The sequence below is a fragment of the Leucoraja erinacea genome, chromosome 26, assembly GCF_028641065.1.
Source record: "Leucoraja erinacea ecotype New England chromosome 26, Leri_hhj_1, whole genome shotgun sequence".
In the NCBI taxonomy this organism is placed as follows: domain Eukaryota; kingdom Metazoa; phylum Chordata; class Chondrichthyes; order Rajiformes; family Rajidae; genus Leucoraja; species Leucoraja erinaceus.
Window position 1 is genome coordinate 21,845,545 of NC_073402.1, and position 20,310 is coordinate 21,865,854.

Genomic DNA, 20,310 nt, shown 5'->3' on the forward strand with positions numbered 1-20,310 from the left:
GGAGTGCACGGCGTTCAGAGTGACAATGGCTGTAGTGCACGGTGCTCAGAGTGACAATGGCTGTAGTGCACGGTGCTCACAGTGACAGCGGGCGTTGTGCACGACGCTCAGAGTGACAGTGGGCGCCGTGCACGGTGCTCAGAGTGACAGCGGCTGTAGTGCACGGCGCTCAGAGTGACAGCGGCTGTAGTGCACGGCGCTCAGAGTGACAGCGGCTGTAGTGCACGGTGCTCAGCAAAGATACTAGAGTATCTTTGGTGCACAGTGAGAGCGGGCGCCGTGCACGGTGCTCGTTGTGCACGGTGCTCAGATTGACAGCGGGCGTTGTGCACGACGCTCATAGTGACAGTGGGCGCCGTGCACGGTGCTCAGAGTGACAACGGGCGTCGTGCACGGCGCTCGGACTGACTGACAGCAGCCGCCGCGCGCGATCCCGGGCTCATGCTCGTGCCTCCGCCAGCGCCGCCGGGTGCACGCGAGGGCGCGCGCGCGAGCACGTGGGAGGAGGGGGAGGGGCAGAGAGTGTGGACGAGGGAGGAGGGGAGGGGAGGGAGGGAGGTGAGAGGTGAGGGGTGAGAGCTCCTCACAATCTGTCATGGCGAATGATGGAGCAGCGACTTGGGCTTTGCTGTGACTCGCAGCTCTGGCTGTAACGGACGGATCGCCGAGCTGCAGGCGGCAGGACACCGGTGAGTTTCCAGACAAACTGCAGGATCCGGGCGGGGGCAGGAGATATCTTGGCCGGTAGCTCTTCTGAGAAGGGAGTTTTTTTTAACGATGAGAGCCACGTTATTTGCAGTGTTTTGATCGCTGGTTTTAGCACAATACTCTTTATTGAATCCAAAAGGCTCCCCCTGCCAGTTTACGGGCACTTTAAATATAAGCAGATCTTTTGTGTGATGTTTGGATATTTTTTTCGCTGTACATTATTGTGTACTAAACTATAATAAAACAAATTTTATACAGTATCCCTACTGTATCCAGATCACCCACTCGCTTAATGCTTTGTAATGGTCTGCTTTGTTTACTGTTTTTATTTTATTCTTCTGGCTCTTTCAATTGTTCTTTTTTTTATTTTTGCATAACAGTTTTTTTCTAAAATCGTATTCGCCATCAAGAAAATCCTGGGCAGTGTAAAAGTTAAAATCTCGATGCCGTGTGCGGAGTTGTGATTTTTTTCGTAATATCATCGCACAACGATGATTAAAATAAACCCGGAAAGATTACAAAATCATTCAGAAGCATCATGCTCTGCTGCATGTTTTTTAATTAACATTTGGCTTCGTTTCAAGAGATTACATGTTTGAAGCAAAATGGGTGATGGGACACGAAACGAATGATGCTCGACTAAATACAAAATGTTTAAATTCATTGTGATTGATAGTATCCCTTCAAAAAAGGTATAAACAATATTACAGTTTCAGGTCTTTGTGATATCATTGATATGTAATGTTCAATATTTTAATAGTTTAATTTACTTTAATATAAAATAACTGTTATATCATACCACCATAAAAATAATCATGACTACTTACTAAAGTTAACTTGAATACAATCAAAACATCTTTACTTTGAACACTTTTTAAACTAAATATTACTGAAGTTTCACAAGATTTCTTTCGCTATTTCAATAGTGTTATTAATCTATTTAAAGCCATATGCCATCACTATTAAAATAGTTTAATGTAATTATACAAATTCTATTTTGGAAACTGTTACTTCAAGCATTCAAGTAACTGTATATTATGGAAAATACATTACTTTGAACGTTTTTTCCTTCAGTTTTGTGAAAACTTTCAAACCCCTCATTCATAAGCAGGTCGAAATTGAGACTTGATTCTTACTCTATAATAACATTATATTGAACTAGACCAAGTTATGAACCAAATGCAGGACAGAATGCCACAGGAAATCCTTCTTCCCTGTGGCTATCAAACTGTACAACTCCTACCCCTTCTGTCATGGGGTAGCCTAACTCCCCCCCCCCCCCCCCCCCCAATCTTTCCACATCCCCCAAGCCTTTCCACTCGTCACTTTAATTTTATGTATTTTGTGTTTTTATGACTGTTGGCAGATCAATTTCCGTCCTGGGATAAATAAAGTTCTATCGTATCTAGAACCCTTCTAGATTAAGCTAAAAATTCAAAACAATAAAGCACCAGAAAACCTCTTTCTTCAGTGTATTTGAGCAACAACTAAATATTTTGATATAGGAGATTTAAGGAAGTGCAGCTGCTGCTTTGTACAAAAAAAAAGACACAAAGTGCTGGAGTACCACAGCAGGTCAGGCAGCATCTCTGGAGAGCATGTCTAGGTAACGATGCAGATCATGACACTCCACCGATCTGAAGAAGGGTCCCGACCCGAAAGTCACATAAATGTTCTCTAGAGATGCTGCTTGGCCTGCAAAGTTACTCCAGCAATATGTGTATTTTTAAACTATTTTGGTAGCTGTCCCCAAATAATTAGAAAGACTAGTGAGGGGAGAGAATGATGGCTTCATGTTGTTAAGCTAAAAGATTATAGTATGGATTTTGTTTGGGAAGAACAAAAGGGAAGTTAGTGTTAGGTGGTAAAACTTTGTGTTTAGTGTCAACAATCTATAAAAACAAGTCGAAAGGGAACTGATGTGATGCATTTCATCATCAGACTTTACAAGATAGTTAATTAATTTGAAATGAAGGGCTAATAACTCCTCTTTGCTGACGTTGGGTTATTTTCTAATAAGGAAGGTAAGAGGATTGACAGCAGAATCTTTCTCTGTCCGTCTTGCATTTTGACAGGCAGGGGAGCGGTCTGGGTTGGGTACAGAAATTGTATCCATTGCCCAAAGAAGTGACAGAAATCAAATAAATGATAATGCACAAGAACAAATATCCATTTGGCGATTACTTTAAGCACAAAATCTTTAAATTTTACGTCAGTAAAATATGAATTTTAACTCTCGAATTTCAATACACACTCTTTAATTTAAGCAGTATTCTGAACAAATAAATAGTGCTGCAGTTAGTCACGAGGAACTGCAGATTCTGGAAGTTTAAGATAGTATTAGAGTAACTTAGCAGGTCTGGCGGCATCTCTGGAGAAAATGGATAGGCGATATTTTGGATCGGAACCCTTCTTCAGATTGGTTGTAGTAGGGGAGAGAAAACAGGAAATAAGGTGGGACGGGACAAAGCCAGGCAAGTGCTAGGTAGATACAGGTGAGGAGGGTTGATTGGCAGATGGTTGGACATAGACCAGATATGAAAAGGAGACAAAAGGCTGTGAGATAAGGTGAGTTGATTTCCAAGGTGTTGTACCCTGTTCAATGTATAGTAGGATTTAAAATAAAACGTGAGAATACTGGCTAGTATTTAACAGGAACACGGTCAACTGGAGAAACTCAGCGGGTGAGGCAGCATCTATGGCCCGAAACGTTGCCTACTTCCTTCGCTCCATAGATGCTGCCCACCCGCTGAGATTCTCCAGCATTTTTGTCTACCTTCGATTTTCCAGCATCTGCAGTTCCTTCTTAAAAATAATGAGTAACTATTATTGAATTGTCAGCATCAGCTCATCAGGTATCCGTAAAAGCTCTCAAATTTATTGCTAAAACATCTCCTCTACACCGAAGGTAGACACAAAATGCTGGAGTAACTCAGCGGGACAGGCAGCGTCTCTGGAGAGAAGGAATGGGTGATGCTTCGGGTCGAGACCCTTTTTCTACACCTGCCTTCTTAAAATTTACATCTCTGTCCAAACGTATGGTCATCTATTTCAATATTTCATTCTTTTTTTATATCAAATTTTGTTTGATAAATACTACTGGAAGGTTAATGTGAATGGTTTTTACTTTGTAAAGATGAAATCTAAATGTTATAATTTAGAAATTGGAACGTTTTCTAGGCAAAATAACAAGTGTTATATTTGATGTAATTTAGGATTGGAAAGGGGTAATTTGTGTATGTTATTTCAAAGTACATACACAATTAAAGATTGTGCGTAATCCAATGTCTCCTCAACGGTACCTCTTAATTTGTTTGTAGACTTAAAAACGGCATGAAGAGTCATAAGCAAAGTAGGAAGTAACTTTGGGATGGAGCTTTAATTTATATCTTGCTTTCAGAAATAGTATGAAAATTATATATATATATACATATCTATAGAGCAGAATCTAACTTTGTTAAACGACAACACTATAACAAGCGATATCTCCCTGGACCATGTGCAACTGACATATATTTTCAAATATGCATGTATGCATATATATATGTGTGTGTGTGTGTATATATATATATATATATATATATACACACACACATATATATTTCCAAATATCTGTCAGCAGTTTCACATGGTCCAGAGAGATATCACTTTTTTTATAGTGCTGTAGTTTAGCGAAGTTAGATTCTGCTCCTGGTAATATTTCAGGATTTGGAGACATTGAATTGGCTGATTCAGAACAAAGCATTCTTAAAAAGCCATTCCTAGGTTTGAATGTTCTGAAGAAGGGTCTCGACCAGAAACGTCACCCATTCCTTCTATCCCGAGATGTTGCCTGTCCGGCTGAGTTACTACAGCATTTTGTGCTCGATCTTCGAAAGTTGCAGGACACAGTTCAATCCATTGGCATCTTTCTTGTGATTGGAGAGGTAGTTTGCTTATTGGCAAACTGATATGAATAGAAAAGAATCAATATATGGATACAGAGTGTACAGGTGAATAATGCAACAGTTAAGCATCTGATCTGCTTTATGATCGATAAAAGTGGCTGTGAATAATGTAGTTAAAACAAAATGTCACCTTTTGTATTCCAAGGCACAACTGTAAATTAGTATTGTGGTACATTTGGAGAGTTGTAGATTCAGGTTAGCTGTTAATCTAACTGGCATTGTCAGCGTTAAGCTATATCATGGCCTCAGATGATACAGTTCTACTTCTGATTTAATGCTGATTTGTTCTATGCAAAGAAGTGCAGGATCCTGCCAATGCCAATCACCAAAAGCATTTTTTTCTGATTGTTATTTCATTTTTGTTTTGCAAATCTGCTGCCGTTTCTCCCAACTTTACATTTGAAATACAATTACTATTCTCAATTGGTTGTGGAACGCCTGTCATGAAGTTTGGAAATTGTAATTTTCTCTCTGGAGTCTGAAGAAAATTCTGCACTATTGTTGCAGTTAGAGGTGCCTTTGCTGTAGATATGGTTGACAAATATGGGTAATCGGGCTGTTTTGGCCTTAAATTTCCTTACACAATGTTTGTCATGTAGTAGCAACTCAGATGAAAGTACTATAATAGTGATGCACAATCCCCAACTTTAAGACTCATTAAAACATCACCCATTGCTTCCATGAGATAGCCTGCTCTCACAACCTTCCTTTGGACATGTCTTGTTACCTGATGCACTTCTGCCGTTCAATTTAGGTATTAGGATACTTCTGAAATGAATGCTGATAACCCTTGATGAAGTTTGACCTACATTTTTTTCCACCATCTCTACTCACTGTGAAAAAAAGGTTTGTGCAATTACTGCAGGGATATGAGAGTACCATTGCTGTTAGTGTCAACATTTGTAACAAGATGGACATGAAAAGAAGAAGAAGTGTTTCAAATGAACATCAATTACCATAAAGGTCATTTTACCAACTAAGTGAGAACTGCAGCAATAAATGCAGAAATTGTTTGAAACTATTGGTAAAATATTCGAGCGTGGCTTTTAAAATCCAATTTTGAGCCTACAAATTGAGGTTTCCAATTGAACTATTGAAAGTTAAGGTGATGGCTTTTGTGTCGTCAAATCAAATTTCCATCATCCATCTTTGGAAATGTACACAAATATGCTAAAGAATCAAAAATAGGGCATGACATATTTTTCTGATAAACCTAAAAGTTGAGATAATCAACTGAAAAACTTCTGACTTGTATTGTTATGTGACACCAGATGCTTGGGAATTTTAACTTCTTATGTTTTAAATAATAATATATATATTTCTTTTGTTGAACAGCCAATGCCATTACTAGTGTGAAGTGCTGACTCAAGATTGGGAATTTGGTTGTTGGGGGGAGGGTGGGTTGGAGAGAGTAGAGAGGAAGAAGGAAGTTCATGAAACTCCTGCTGGTTTGAATGTGCTGCAGGCTTCATGAATCAGTTCTTTATTTAACAAACACATTCTTTGGACAGCAACAGATTGCTTGGGCTGCTGAAAATCCAAAATAAAAGCAGATGGTACTAGAAACACCCAAAAGGTAAGGTGGCCTCCCTGAAGAGAGAAACAGTGTTAGTTCAAGTCAATCATCTTTCATCAGACCTGCTGCATAATGTTTGTGTTTGCATGCATATTCTGCTTTAGAAGTATGAAATATAGAGGTGGGAGCAAGCCATTTGAGCCTTTGAGCTTGCTTTGTTATTTGATGTAATTGTGTCTTTTTCTCTACCTCGGTACCATATTTATCCTCTCTTTCACTAATCCACCTAGAGCTCCACCATGAATGTATTCAGCAACTTGGATTCTGTGGTAGAGAATCTCTTCAACTTAGTTCTGAATGACAGCACATTTCCTGACTCTGACCCCTGGATTTCTTAGCCAGTCCGACCGAGTCCTGTTAGAAGTTTGTATATTTTATAGAATGGTTACAATGCAAAAGAAGAAGACCTTTTAGCCCGTTGTGTCGATACCGGCTCTACACTTTAAGAACACACTATTCCCAGCAGCTTCACTTTAGCTTTCCACATTTTCCCTTGCCTTACATTTAACCAATTCCTTCTTAAAGGGCACAATGGATCTGTCTTCAGTACATCAACTGAGAGAACATTTCAGTTTACAATTACATAGGGCTTTAAAACAAAATGGTTTTCCTTGTCACTGTTAATTCTCTTCCCCCTTATTGTATACCTATGACATTTAGTCCTTGACTCTTCAACCAATGGAAGCAGCCACCCACTGGGCACTCTGTACAGACCCTCATCATTTTATATACTTACCACAGATCTCCCCCCAGCCTCTGCATCACCACAGGAAACTGTTCCAGCTCTCCAATCTATCCTTGTAGCTGTAATCCTTCAGATTCAGATTCAGATTCAGATTCAATTTTAATTGTCATTGTCAGTGTACAGTACAGAGACAACGAAATGCATTTAGCATCTCCTTTGAAGAGCGACATAGCAAACGATTTTGAATAAAAAAAATAAATAATAAGTGTCCGGGGGGGGGGGGGGGGTGATTGGCAGTCACCGAGGTACGTTGTTTAGTAGAGTGACAGCGGCCGGAAAGAAGCTGTTCCTCGACCTGCTGGTTCAGCAACGGAGAGACCGGTAGCGCCTCCCAGATGGTAGGAGGGTAAACAGTCCATGGTTGGGGTGAGAGCAGTCCTTGGCGATGCTGAGCGCCCTCCGCAGACAGCGCTTGCTTTGGACAGACTCAATGGAGGGGAGCGTGGAACCGGTGATGCGTTGGGCAATTTTCACCACCCTCTGCAATGCCTTCCGGTCGGAGACAGAGCAGTTGCCATACCATACTGTGATGCAGTTGGTAAGGATGCTCTCGATGGTGCAGCGGTAGAGGTTCACCAGGATCTGAGGAGACAGATGGACCTTCTTCAGTCTTCTCAGGAAGAAGAGACGCTGATGAGCCTTCTTGATCAGAGTAGAGGTATTGTGGGTCCAAGAGAGGTCATCAGAGATGTTGACTCCCAGGAACCTGAAGCTAGAAACACGTTCCACCTCCGTCCCGTTAATGTGGATGGGGGTGTGCGTGCCGCCTCTGGACTTCCTGAAGTCTACAATGAGCTCCTTGGTCTTCTTGGAGTTAAGGGCCAGGTTGTTGTCAGCGCACCATGCTGCTAAGTGCTGGACCTCCTCCCTGTAGGCCAGCTCATCGTTGTTGCTGATGAGGCCAATCACCGTTGTATCATCTGCATACTTGATGATGGTGTTAGTACCATGTACAGGTGTGCAGTCATAGGTGAAGAGGGAGTAGAGGAGGGGGCTCAGCACACAGCCCTGAGGAACGCCGGTGTTCAGGGTGAGGGTTGAAGAGGTGTGCTTGTCTAACCTCACAGACTGGGGTCTGTTGGTTAGAAAGTCCAGTATCCAGTTGCAGAGGGAGGGGTCGATGCCCAGGTTACCGAGTTTGGTGATCAGTTTTGATGGAATAATGGTGTTGAATGCTGAGCTGTAATCGATGAACAGCATTCTTACATAAGTGTCTCTGTTGTCAAGGTGGGAGAGGGCGGAGTGAAGTGCCGTTGAGATGGCATCCTCCGTACTCCTGTTCTTGCGATAGGCAAACTGATAGGGATCCAGTGTGGGGGGTAGGCAGCTTTTGAGGTGTGCCAGGACCAGCCTCTCGAAGCACTTGGTGATGATGGGGGTAAGTGCAACTGGGCGGAAGTCGTTGAGGCTTGCCGCAGTGGAGTGTTTTGGCACTGGCACGATGGAGGTGGCTTTAAGGCAAGTGGGGACAACTGCTTGGGCAAGTGACAGGTTGAAGATGTCAGTCCAGACGTCTGTCAGCTGCGCAGCACAGGCACTGAGCACGCGCCCGGGGATGCCGTCAGGGCCAGCAGCCTTACGTGCATTAGTCCTACACGTCGTAGGGGGTGAGTGTGAGGGGTTGGTGATCGGCAGGTAGCACAGCCTTGATGGCTGTCTCTAGATTGTCCCTGTCGAAGCGGCCATAGAAGTGATTCAGCTCCTCAAGGAAGGAGGCGTCGCTGGATGTGGGGGTGATGTTGGAGGGTCTGTAGTCCGTGATGGCCTGGATGCCTTGCCACATGCGTCGGGGATCGGAGTTGTTGTTGAAGTGCTCCTCAATCCTGAGCTTATGGCAGTGCTTGGCCTTCCTGATGCCCCTCTTCAGGTTAGCCCTGGATGAACTGTAGGCTCGAGCATCGCCTGACCTGAAAGCGGTGTCCCGTGCTTTCAGCAGTAGCCTGACCTCGCTGTTCATCCATGGCTTCTGATTCGGGTATATGGTCACCTGTTTGAGGGAGGTGACACTATTGATGGTGGAGTTTATAAAGTCCAGAACAGAGGATGTATAGGAATCAATGTCCGTGTGAGAGTCAAGGGTGGCCTGGGCTGCAAACGCCTTCCAGTCAGTGTTTCCAAAACACTGCTGAAGTGTGAAGTCCGCTTCCTCTGACCAGACTTTAACTGTCCTTACAGTTCATCCCGCAAACCATTGCCACAAGTCTCCATTGGACACTCTCTGATGCCTCCATATTCTTACAGTCATGATGTGACCAAAATTGAACAAAATACTCCAGCTGAGGCCAGCCTAATGTTTTAGAAAGGTTCAGCATGACCTCTCCCTTTTACTGTTATCCAACCCAAAATAATGTATGTTAACTGCTTTCCCAGCTTGTCATTTTGTTGGCTTGTACACCCATAGCACCAGACCCCTTTGCACCTGCACTACTTTATCCTTTATTCTGAATTGATTCACCTCATTCTTAAAATACAATTGGACAGTTACATGGATAGAAAAGGCTTAGAGGGATATAAGCCAAATTCAGGCTGATGGAACCCTCTCAAATATCAGTCTGAAGAAATGTCTCGACCCAAAACGTCACCTATTCCTTCTCTCCATAGATGCTGCCTCACCCGCTGAGTTCCTCCAGCATTTTTGTCTAGCTCAAATATCTTAGTTAGCATCTAGGAGTTGGTCGGTAAGACCTCTTTCCATGCTTTATAACTATGACTCTGATATAAGTTGAGTCTTATATTTACATCCTCCAGTTATACTGTCAATTTGTGGCATGTTTCCTTCTGTCCCCACACCTAAATTTAATTCTTTGGAGTTGTATCTTGTGATATGATGAAGTATGTTGAAACTGACTGAAATTGAGATGGTAATCGTGATAGCAAGAAACACAAAGGCAATGAGGGATTGTGTGCGACCAGTTTATGCAAAAGTGATGGCTATTGGGCTATTACTTTTGTTTCTTATTGTATAACACAAACATCATAAAAAATATAAGTGTAAGCATTAAACAATACATTATCAAAGTGATAGTACATTTACTGAAAGTACCTTTAAGACTAGAGGGTAGCTAAGAGTACATTTAAACATGTGAAGAGCTGCCATATTTTTGATTGGCCTTGTTAGGTGGCAGTCTAATCACAGTCAAACTGGATTCTTTAATTTATTGCCTTTGCACATAGGTATCTTTGGTATGTGAATCATAAATTATTAAACACATAACCCTATTCACTTTTGTTACTATTGTCCCTAAACAAAGATGATTCATTCATTTTTAATATTATAACAGCGTTCACTTTCAAATTTATATCAGATTGAAAATAGAGCCTTTAATCTTCTCAGAATGAGCTTGAGTGAATTTCAAATTCCCATTATTGAAAGGCAGGACAACAACAGATAACGATTCCGTAAGAACAGCAGCTCACTAACATAAAAAGTGTATTCTAACAATGAGAAGAACTAAGTCTTTTGATTGCTGATGTTAAATAAGCTTTACCAAACTATTTTTCCATTTGTGCAGTTATTTAACCAGTGTGGACCAAAGGAATTGGTTCAAAGACAGAAATATTCCTGCGTCAATGAAGCGCGAAGATCTAGGTTAATCCCACAATCTCCTGTGTGAAAATGTCATCAAAAGCAAAATGTCCCCTCACAGCATAAAAGCAGCACATTTTTCACAAAATCAGTTTATCTGATTATAGAGTTGTTGGGAAGAAGTAGCTTATTCATCATCTTTTCCTCAACGAAAACAATATATTAAATCGGTATCTGCTGCATCAAGCATTCAATGTTTGGTTGGGCATTTTACTAACAACAACTTGGATTTGTGTAATAACTTTTAATGAATTAATATGCTTACGAGTAATATTACCACACAGAAACCACTAAGCCACATAAAGTTAGTTATAAAAGTAGGATTAATGGAGTTTACCATGGATGTGAACTGATTAGTTTTGTTCTGCTCGTGACTACATATACTGTATAGAAACTTTACACACACACACACATATACATAACTAAGTTCCAATAGATTTACAAATAAATTACTGTGTAATTAAGAAACAACTGTATTTTGAATTGGTTGGGAAATCTACCACTATATATACATTGGCATCCGGAATGCAGGCCAAATCTTAGTTCTAATGCTAAACCCTTGCAATAAATATATGTGCTGTAACATTTCTCTTTAAATAAAATCAAGGTAGTAAAATACATTTTTCTTTTGTATTTTGTTTTTTTAAACTTGAAAAACTGAAAATGGATGTTTACAGAAAGTTATGAATTGGTGATGAACACTGGTTCATTAAACAGAAAATGTGTGTAGTTTGGGTTCTCACGTTTTATACAATTGCAATATTCATTAGTGCAGATTTTGAAAAAGAAGTTTAAAAAATACTGTTTTATATACATCAATAAGCTGCTAGCAATACCAATAACATTACAATATCGCAAGAAAATGGAAAAATCGGCAGTTGAAATAACATTTTACAGAATAGATTTATAATTAGCACTTTACAGCAGAACTCCAATTAAATAAATTCTGCATTGGGACTCCTTAATAAGTTGGCCTTAAGTTATATTCCTCAGTTATCTTGAGGGAGCAGGTACAAATGTAGGGATAAAACATCGCATCATAGATCAGTTACAAAATGAAGGGGCAGCAATGGGAGCGCGTGGGTGAGGTGATATGAAAATAACCTACTCCTGTTATGCTATTCCTCCTTGTGGGAGCATCCTTTGTGATTACCTACTATAATCGCAATTTATTTTAATAAACAGAAGTGCCTCTATCTTGGCATTTGGATAAAGAATATTAAGTATTGCAACAACTAACCCTGTTATGATTCATTTATATGCTATTTCTGGTCTTTAAGTAAAAGAGTAGAAATGTAGAAGGTATAAATAAAAAAATAGCTTATCTAAAATCCTCTACATCTGAGAAACACTGATGAAGGCATTAATCACACTTTGTGCGATGCTGAATTGGAATACGAGTCCACATAAATGATTAGTCAGATGACATCTTGACCAAAGAGCTATTCTTATTTGTGAATTATAGTCATACAGCAGGCCTTTTGGCCAAACTCGACCGTGCCAACCAAGATGCCCCATCTAAGCGAGTCCCATTTGTCTGTGCTTGCTTGGCCCAATCCCTCTAAACCTTTCCTATCAATGTACCTATCTAAGTGTCTTTTTAATGCTGTTATAATATCTGCCTTGACGACCTGCTCTGGCAGCTCATTCGATATACTCACCATACACTGAATGGAAAAAGTTGCCTCGCAAGTTCCTATTAAATTCTGCACCTCTCACCTTAAACCTATGTCCTTTGGTTTTTGATTCCCCTATCCTTGGTAAAAAAAACTCTGTGCATTCACTCTATCTATCCCCCTCATGATTTTATACACCTCTATAAGATCACCCCCTCATCCTCCTGCACTCCAAGAAATAGTCCTAGCTTGCCCAACCTCGTCTTCTAGCTCAGTCCCTTAATAAATACACTTAATTTCAGCAGACTATTATTTTAAGGAGAATCTTGTGGTAGAACCAAATGATGACCTCACTTGACAGTGGTAAAGTGCAATTTGCAGCAAGTTTTGTTGGATAGTGATTAAGAATGAGAATCCTGGTTTCATTTTTCCTTTGCTTAATTGTTAACTCACCAGTCCAAAAGTTCAGTTGTAATTTTTTATTACAAGCAGTTGAGTTGGCACGATCATAACCGCTTGTTTTAGCATATAATAGCAAACACAAGTTTTCCACAATATAAGTAAAGTGACAGAATACTTTAGTAATAAAGCTTGTAGTTATCTAAATCTTGGGACTGTCACTACTCCAATATTGAAGTCAGCCCCACTTCAAATTTGTGTCTTAGTTCCAATGCCTGCATTGCCAATAGGAATAATCTGATTTGAAACTCACTTTCAGGAAAGACCTAATCATTATTTTGACGTGAATGAGAATTATTCTGGAATACAGCCGTATTATTGCTAAAAATAGTCAGTACTTTTTGATTAAAAAAACAATAGATCATTTAAGTTTTGAATCAGTCGAACTATTTCTGATAAATGTAACATTTATTTCTTAACAAGATTATCTTGGTATAGTGGGGTCATATTTGTAGTTAGCTAGTAGTGGTGCAGCCTCTTCGTATGCATCCCCGTCATTTGATTCTGCCTTTGTCTGCACTGAAATTAATAGATGGAATAGAGTAATGAAAAGGTAGTTGCATCAGACTTTATATATCTCCAAGCATATCTTCTACATTTCATTTTCCTAAATGACAGGCAAAGCAATATATTATTCCAAAAGTTTTATTTCACAATGTAGTCCAACTTTATGGTCCACTATCTTATCTGCATTTGACATTGCACATTATTACATAACCATTTGTTTACTGTAGCTGGAAATTCCAAAATATTACCGATGTTGGAAATCTGAAACCAAAGTCTCTCTTGATTCCCAGTGCTGGTGAAGGCTTTTCAGGCTGAAACGTTAACTGTTTCTTTTACCACAGGTGCTTCTGACTCATCGAGTGTTTCTAGTATTTCCTGTTTTTATACCTATTATAAATCTTACAAGTTTATTGCAAATGCACTTCTCCAATTCTGCCGCATTGTGGGGTTTCCTTGTTAGTCTCAGCTAGTTTAGTTGCAGCTAATCAGATCGGACTGCTGCACATCTGTAATGATTGTAAAGCTTGCTTTTTCTGAGACATAATCAAATGAATTTCAAGCAGTTTGTTAACCAGGTCAACCTGTGAATCTGTTTTTCACCACATGAATAATTTCCCCAATTTCAAACTTTTATTTACTTTTCATATCTTTTCATATTTGTTTTTCATAAGCTATCTAATTCCATTTTAAATAACATACACATTTCTCTAAGAAATTTACAGCAAAGACATTCACATTCAAAATATCCCCTGGAGACCCAAGAGTCTGCAAATATTGGAATCTGGAGCAAAAAGCAATCTGCTAGACAAACTCAATGAGCCATGCAGCATCGATAAGGAGGAAAGGAATTGCTGCTGTTTTGGGTCGAGATCCTGAATCAGGACCTGAAACACCAACAATTCCTTTCCCCTCAACAGATGCTGCTCGACCTCTTATTCTTCCAGCAGTTTGTTTCTTTGCTTCAAAATACTCCTTAACTGTTTTGTGATTTTTCTAAAATTGTGCCCTTTGATTTTCATCTTGGTAACTAACAGAAAGTTATTGCAATCTTTTTCATCAGGATTGCAATCGTGATTTTCATTTTCCAGTAAAAATCCTGATTCTATTCCAGTGAGAGTCCTCAATTCTCAAGTCATTCCTCATAACACAATCTCTTAAACTAGTGGATCTATCCTACTCACGATCTCATGTTGCTTTTTCTTTCTTTGTTATAATCATCATTGATCATGAAAGCAACCCAATTAACGAAAGTTTTGTAGAAGATGGTCAAACAACTGTGGATGCTGGAAATCTGCAATGAAACAGAAAAAGCTGGGAACACTCGGCAGATCAGCTAGTTTTTACCCAAAAGTTTACATGGTCTGTTCAAAGACCCTCCGATGAAGGCTTGCCTCTTTCTCCTTCCTCAGAGGCTCTCTGATCTCTTGAGCATTTTCAGCATTTTTTTTGTTTAAGGTTTTGTACAAGTTCCTTGTTTCATATTCTGTGTTTCTAGATGAAAAAGCACTGTAATTCTCCTTGTTGGTTGTAGGACCAAGAAATGGCGTTGAATATTTACAGTATCTACAGATTGCACTTAAATCATTGTTTTTACATCAATGAAGGTGAATAACTGGGTTACTGTTGCTCATTAGTTGTCGATTCCTTGCAGGATCTCTCAAATCAATCTAGTGGTTTATGATTCATCCAGAAACATTAAACTGACATTTGAATGCTCACCAACGACCTTTCAAGCACCTCACCAATAGACCTTAAATTGACATAGTTTATGCATAAATACAGATGAGTGAATATTATTAAGGTTTCTAGTGACTTGTCTTCACATTCAGTAGTGCCTCGGGGCAGTTTACATCCTCATCATTTGTGTTTCTCAAGAGACATAATATTCAGAGACTAAGCCCCTTCACAGCCTGTTATCAATGGCTTATTGCACATTGATTATTGCACATGGCCTTGAAGTAGGACATAGAAAGTTATGAACAGAGGATCAAGACATTACAAGGGTAGTGGCCAAGTGAGCAGCTATTGGAGATGGAGTTAAGTCAAGAGAAAAGTGGTTTCTTTTCACAACGGTGCTGCCTGGCCTGATGAGTGTTTCAAGTGTTTTCTGTTTTATTTTAAATGTACAGCAACTGCAGTTTTTAAAATATTTTCATGGATATTGGGTTTTTTTTTAAGAAAGAGAACTTGAAAGGATGGGTAGACAAAAATGCTGGAGAAACTCAACGGGTGGGGCAGCATCTATGGAGTGAAGGAAATAGGAAACGTTGCCTATTTCCTTCGCTCCATAGATGCTGCCTCACCCGCTGAGTTTCTCCAGCATTTTTGTCTATCTTCGATTTTCCAGCATCTGCAGTTCCTTCTTAAACATGATGGTTTTGTAGGATTGATTTAGTTGGATCCATTTCAGTGTTGAACACACAACCCAAGGAAAGGTATATGGCTCAGGGAGACTTATCAGAATAATATTAGGGTTAAACACATTATCTTGAGGACTATTATACAAATTATTAGAGGATTATTTCACCTAATTGGCATTGGAAACTGTGCTTTCAGCTACTAAGGAACTTAATTCTAGATTGATTCTCCAAATTTCTAAGCCTCTATCCCTTCTCTTTCCCTATGATATTCTATAAAAAATACTTTAAAAAGTACTGAAAATGTACAGTTGCCATCTGATCCGTTGAGTTACTCTAGCTTTTTGTGTCTATCTTATAGATCTTTCCTTTGGTAGCACGGTGTGTATTTTTATCGGAGTACAATTTCATAGTTCTAATGTGTAGAAAGGAACTGCAGATGTCGGTCTATACTGAAAATAGACGCAAAGTGCTGGAGTAACTCAGCGGGTCACGCAGCAATTCTGGCGAACAAGGATGGTGACGTTTGAGGTCTGAAGAAGATTCCCGCCCTAAAATATCACCCATCCTTTTTCTCCAGAGATGCCATCTGGCCCGCTGAGTCACTCTAGCACTCTGTGTATATAATTCATAGAGTTCGTCAGAGTCATTAAGGCATTGAAGGAGGCCATTTGGCCATTGGGCAACATTGAGAATTCGGTGAGTGTGGTTAATTTGGTACAATTTTGTTACGTTTTGCATTTGGAATTTAACCTTGCAGTTTTCTTTACAACGTTAGTTATTAACAAGCTACCAGCCAGTTGTTAAAACTAACTGTTAATTAGTGTCAGAAGGAATCGGGCTTATTTGCTAAATACATTCAGCAAAGGCCAAATCAGTACATGTAAAGACCCCATCTAAGCTAGTCCCATTTTCCTGCGTTTGGTCTATATCCCTTTAAACCTTCCCTATCTATGCACCTGTCGAAATGTCTTTTAAATGCTGTTGTAGCACCTTCCTCAACTACCTCCTCCGGCAGCTCGTGCCATATACCCAGCATCTTCTGAGTGAAAAAGCTGCCCCTCAGGTTCCTATTAAATCTTCACCTTAAACTTATGTCCACTGGTTCTTAATTACCCTAACCTGAATAAAAGACTGTGCATTCACCCTGTCTATTTACCGAGCTCTCGGGGCTCGGAATCAAGAGATATGGGGAGAAGGCAGGCACGGGTTACTGATTGTGAATGATCAGCCATGATCACAATGAATGGCGGTGCTGGCTCGAAGTGCCAAATAGCCTCCTGCGCCTATTTTCTATGTTTTCTTTAGAGATTATAGATGCCATGAAATAATTTTCCCACAGCAAAACCAGAGTAAACTTCAGATGATAAATCTATTGAAATTATTAGCCTTTATCTACTTTGAAGTTTGGACAGGATGCAAAACTGCTCACTCGTGACAAGGGGAGAATATTTTAGGTTTGTGGCTGGGAGCCAAGTATTTGAATTTATAGTGTTTAAGAAGGAACTGTAGATGCTGAAAAATTGAAGGAACACAAAAAAGCTGGAGAAACTCAGCGGGTGCAGCAGCATCTATGGAGCGAAGGAAATAGGCAATGTTTCGGGCTGAAGAAGGGTTTCGGCCCGAAACTTTGCCTATTTCCTTTGCTCCATAGATGCTGCTGCACCCGCTGAGTTTCTCCAGCTTTTTTGTGTACCATTTGAATTTATAGACTGATCTCATACATAGGATTTACTTTGTTTTTTTTCCTTTTGTGGAATTCCGTGTTTCTCAATAAGGGGCAAGAAGATTGAAACAAATCATAATTCAAGGAGGCCCAATGTGGACAGTTGTAGTAACTGGACCCTCTGCACCTCAGGTGAGTTATTCGTTTTCATCTGATGTTATTTTTAAGAGGAACCATTACAATAATTAGTGACACAGTCTGCATTGCTGCATGATTCGGTGCTTTTTGTGTAAGTGTGATAACAGTAATGTGATGTTGCTTGGGGTGGCACTTCATATTTAATAGTCAATTGCAGCACGGAACAGTGGCTAGAGCTCCTGACTTTACCAATATTTCATGTGTGGAATACCAACAGTACCACAGACATCTGAAATTGGTGCACTAGTCATTTCAGTGTCGACTTTTTGGAGCAATATGTTTCTATAATTCAGAGTTAAAGCGGCAGTTAGTGTTTAGCTTGATATTCTTTTCCCACACATTTTTGGTCCAAGCCTCATTCTCTTGGTGCATTTTAGTGCAAGGATGAGTATAATCTACAGCCAAGGTAGTTTTACAAATGTCAGTAGAAAGATCCAGTTAGATCCGAGTCGAAGTGGACAGCCAGAAACAAACAGAAATCCAGTGCTTTTTTTGTGATAGTTCACTCCAGTATTACGTACTAGCACCTCTCAAAGGTTTAAAATTAGATTGATATACAGCAGCAAAATTTGTCACGTGAATATGCTACGAATTTGTCACGTGGATATGCGTACTGGCATCTTTTGGCTACGAGTAAAGCGTTGCGGAAATCTATCAGTTCAGTTTCACGCCAATGGCAATTTGTCACGCAAGTGGCAATGGCAATGTCACTTAGACATTGAATAAGTAAAATTAATTTAAAAACATAGTTGCTGGACTATAATGTAACTGGGGCTGGGGATTTAATGCAGTGATGATAACTTCTTCAAGCATGTTTTATCTGCAAAGTGGAACATTAACAGGTGGAAAAAGTTACTTTTATATTTGATCTTTTTTATAACCCAAATACTCACTCAAAATTACCTTTTTAGGTAAGAATTAACACTTTAAAATAATTGAGCAACAACATTGAAGATAAAAACAGCTAGGAATAATGATGTGGAATATCTTAAAGCCCATATTGAAGAAACGTGGTCAAAAGATATTTTGGGCTGCTGATCCAGTAGACACTGCGAGTTGAATTTACTCTCTCTTCATCTAATTTCCGACTTAACATTGGTTCCCAAGATGTGTATCAGTGTATTAGTAGTTGATACTGCTTGATGCACCCTTGGATCACTGTAGACAAACATCAATCTTGTACTCTCATTATTTCTGTAGACAGCCTCCAAATGTCCATGTATGAAGAATTGAGAAACCACTTAATTTTTGATATTTCTTATGTATTCAGACCAACCGAATCATCTATTTTATCCTGGATGTCGTATGATCTGTGGAGCACGTTCAGCATTTTGTCTTAATTTAGATTTTCAGCAACTGCAGTGCCTGCTTGTAGGAACATGTAGCTGACAAACTTGAAATATATGGCCAACCCTGTATTGGATTTTGGCTGGGCAAAGCAAGATTTCTGTACTTGTATGCTTAAGTACAAAAGTTATGAAGCTTCTAATTTTCCTGAAGAACAGTTGGTTGTTTGCAATGTTTTGAGTTAAATTGCTCAGGGAGTGCTGGAGGTCAGCAATTTGAGAAACAGCAAAAACAAATTTGAATTAATGAAAATGATTTGAAGAATTAATATAATGTAGATACGGGGATCTGCAGAGGCTGGAACCATGCACAGGACACAAAGTGCTGCAGTAAATCAATGGGGCAGGTAGTGTCTCTGGAGACATGGATAAGTGACATTTTGGGTCGGGGCCATTCTTCAGACTCAATATAATGCAGTAGTTGGACAAGTCCAGGCTGGGTGTCTACCTGATCACTGATCTGTTCCATTTTTCTTTGCAGATGACATCATGTCTTACTACAATGATGAGCCTCGATACACCATTGAACAAATTGATCTTCTCCAGCGCCTGCGCCGATCCGGAATGACTAAACATGAAATCATTCATGCACTTGAAACAATGGAACGCCTTGATCAGGAACAAAATGAAAAGTTTGTTAGGCGGCCCAACTACGGTAGTAACTATGGCAACAATGTTTCTGCATCCTCTTCAACTGCTTCTGCTGCTACACAAACACAAAGTATTGCGCAATCACCCTCACCTAGTAATAGCTACGACACATCGCCTCCGCCCTACAATGCAAGCCACACTGGACGAGAAAGCATGGCGAGCGAGAGACTTGTTGCCAGCGGAACATTATCTCCGCGGTACCAGAACAGTGGCAGTCAGAGATCATATAGTTTTGACACAGGAGATGATGATGCAGACTTGGAGGAGAAGGTGGAGGAGTACATGAGGTAATGTGATTAAATAAATGTTGAGAATAATGTAACCTTGTCATAATGCGCCACGTGGTAAAACATCATGGATTGGGCCATGTCCATGAATCTTAAGGGTCTGTCACACCAGCATGCGATTGCATGCGTCTAGTGCGACCAAACGTGGTCGCTTGAGGCGTACGGCCTCGCGGGGCCAATCCCACTTCGATCGCCGGAGGCGTATGGAGTTGTGCGGGGCTGGACCCGACATCGCGCAAAGGTCCAAAAATCTTGCACTGTCCGAAAATCCCGCGCGACAACGGTCTGTCGACCTGCAGCCGCATTGAGGTCGTACGCAACGTCTCGACGGGCGTACGCAGCGTCTCGACGCCGTACGGAGCGTCTTGACGTCGTACGCAGCGTCTTGACGGCATATGCCCAGCGCGTGGTGTTGCACAATGACGTCACCGCCCCGGCTTGCCGTTGCGCGATGATGTCACCGCTCGACGCCGTGCGACGTCCAAATTCAGTCGGCCTACCTCCTGCCCAGCTGATTGGTGAGTTTGACGTAAATTACGTCACGCGCGAACTTTGCGCGTACTTACCGCGTACTTAGCGCGACTCAGCGCGAACTCCGCTTCCGTTTGGTCGCGCTAGACGCATGCAATCACATGCTGGCGGGACAGGCCCTTTAGTCTGA

The 20,310-nt window shown here is 40.5% G+C and overlaps 1 protein-coding gene across 8 annotated transcripts in view; it reads left to right on the forward strand.

The window, feature by feature from the left end:
* Positions 1-557: 557 nt before the first annotated feature.
* Positions 558-20,310, forward strand: part of LOC129709783 (homeobox-containing protein 1-like) — a 52,666-nt gene continuing 32,913 nt past the window's right edge. For all 8 annotated transcript variants that reach the window (XM_055656359.1, XM_055656358.1, XM_055656360.1 and 5 more), the window contains exons 1-3: positions 558-689; positions 17,280-17,359; positions 19,193-19,649. In XM_055656359.1, the coding sequence (XP_055512334.1) occupies positions 19,201-19,649 (449 nt within the window). In that variant the 5' untranslated portion in view covers positions 558-689; positions 17,280-17,359; positions 19,193-19,200. The remainder of the gene's footprint in view (positions 690-17,279; positions 17,360-19,192; positions 19,650-20,310) is intronic.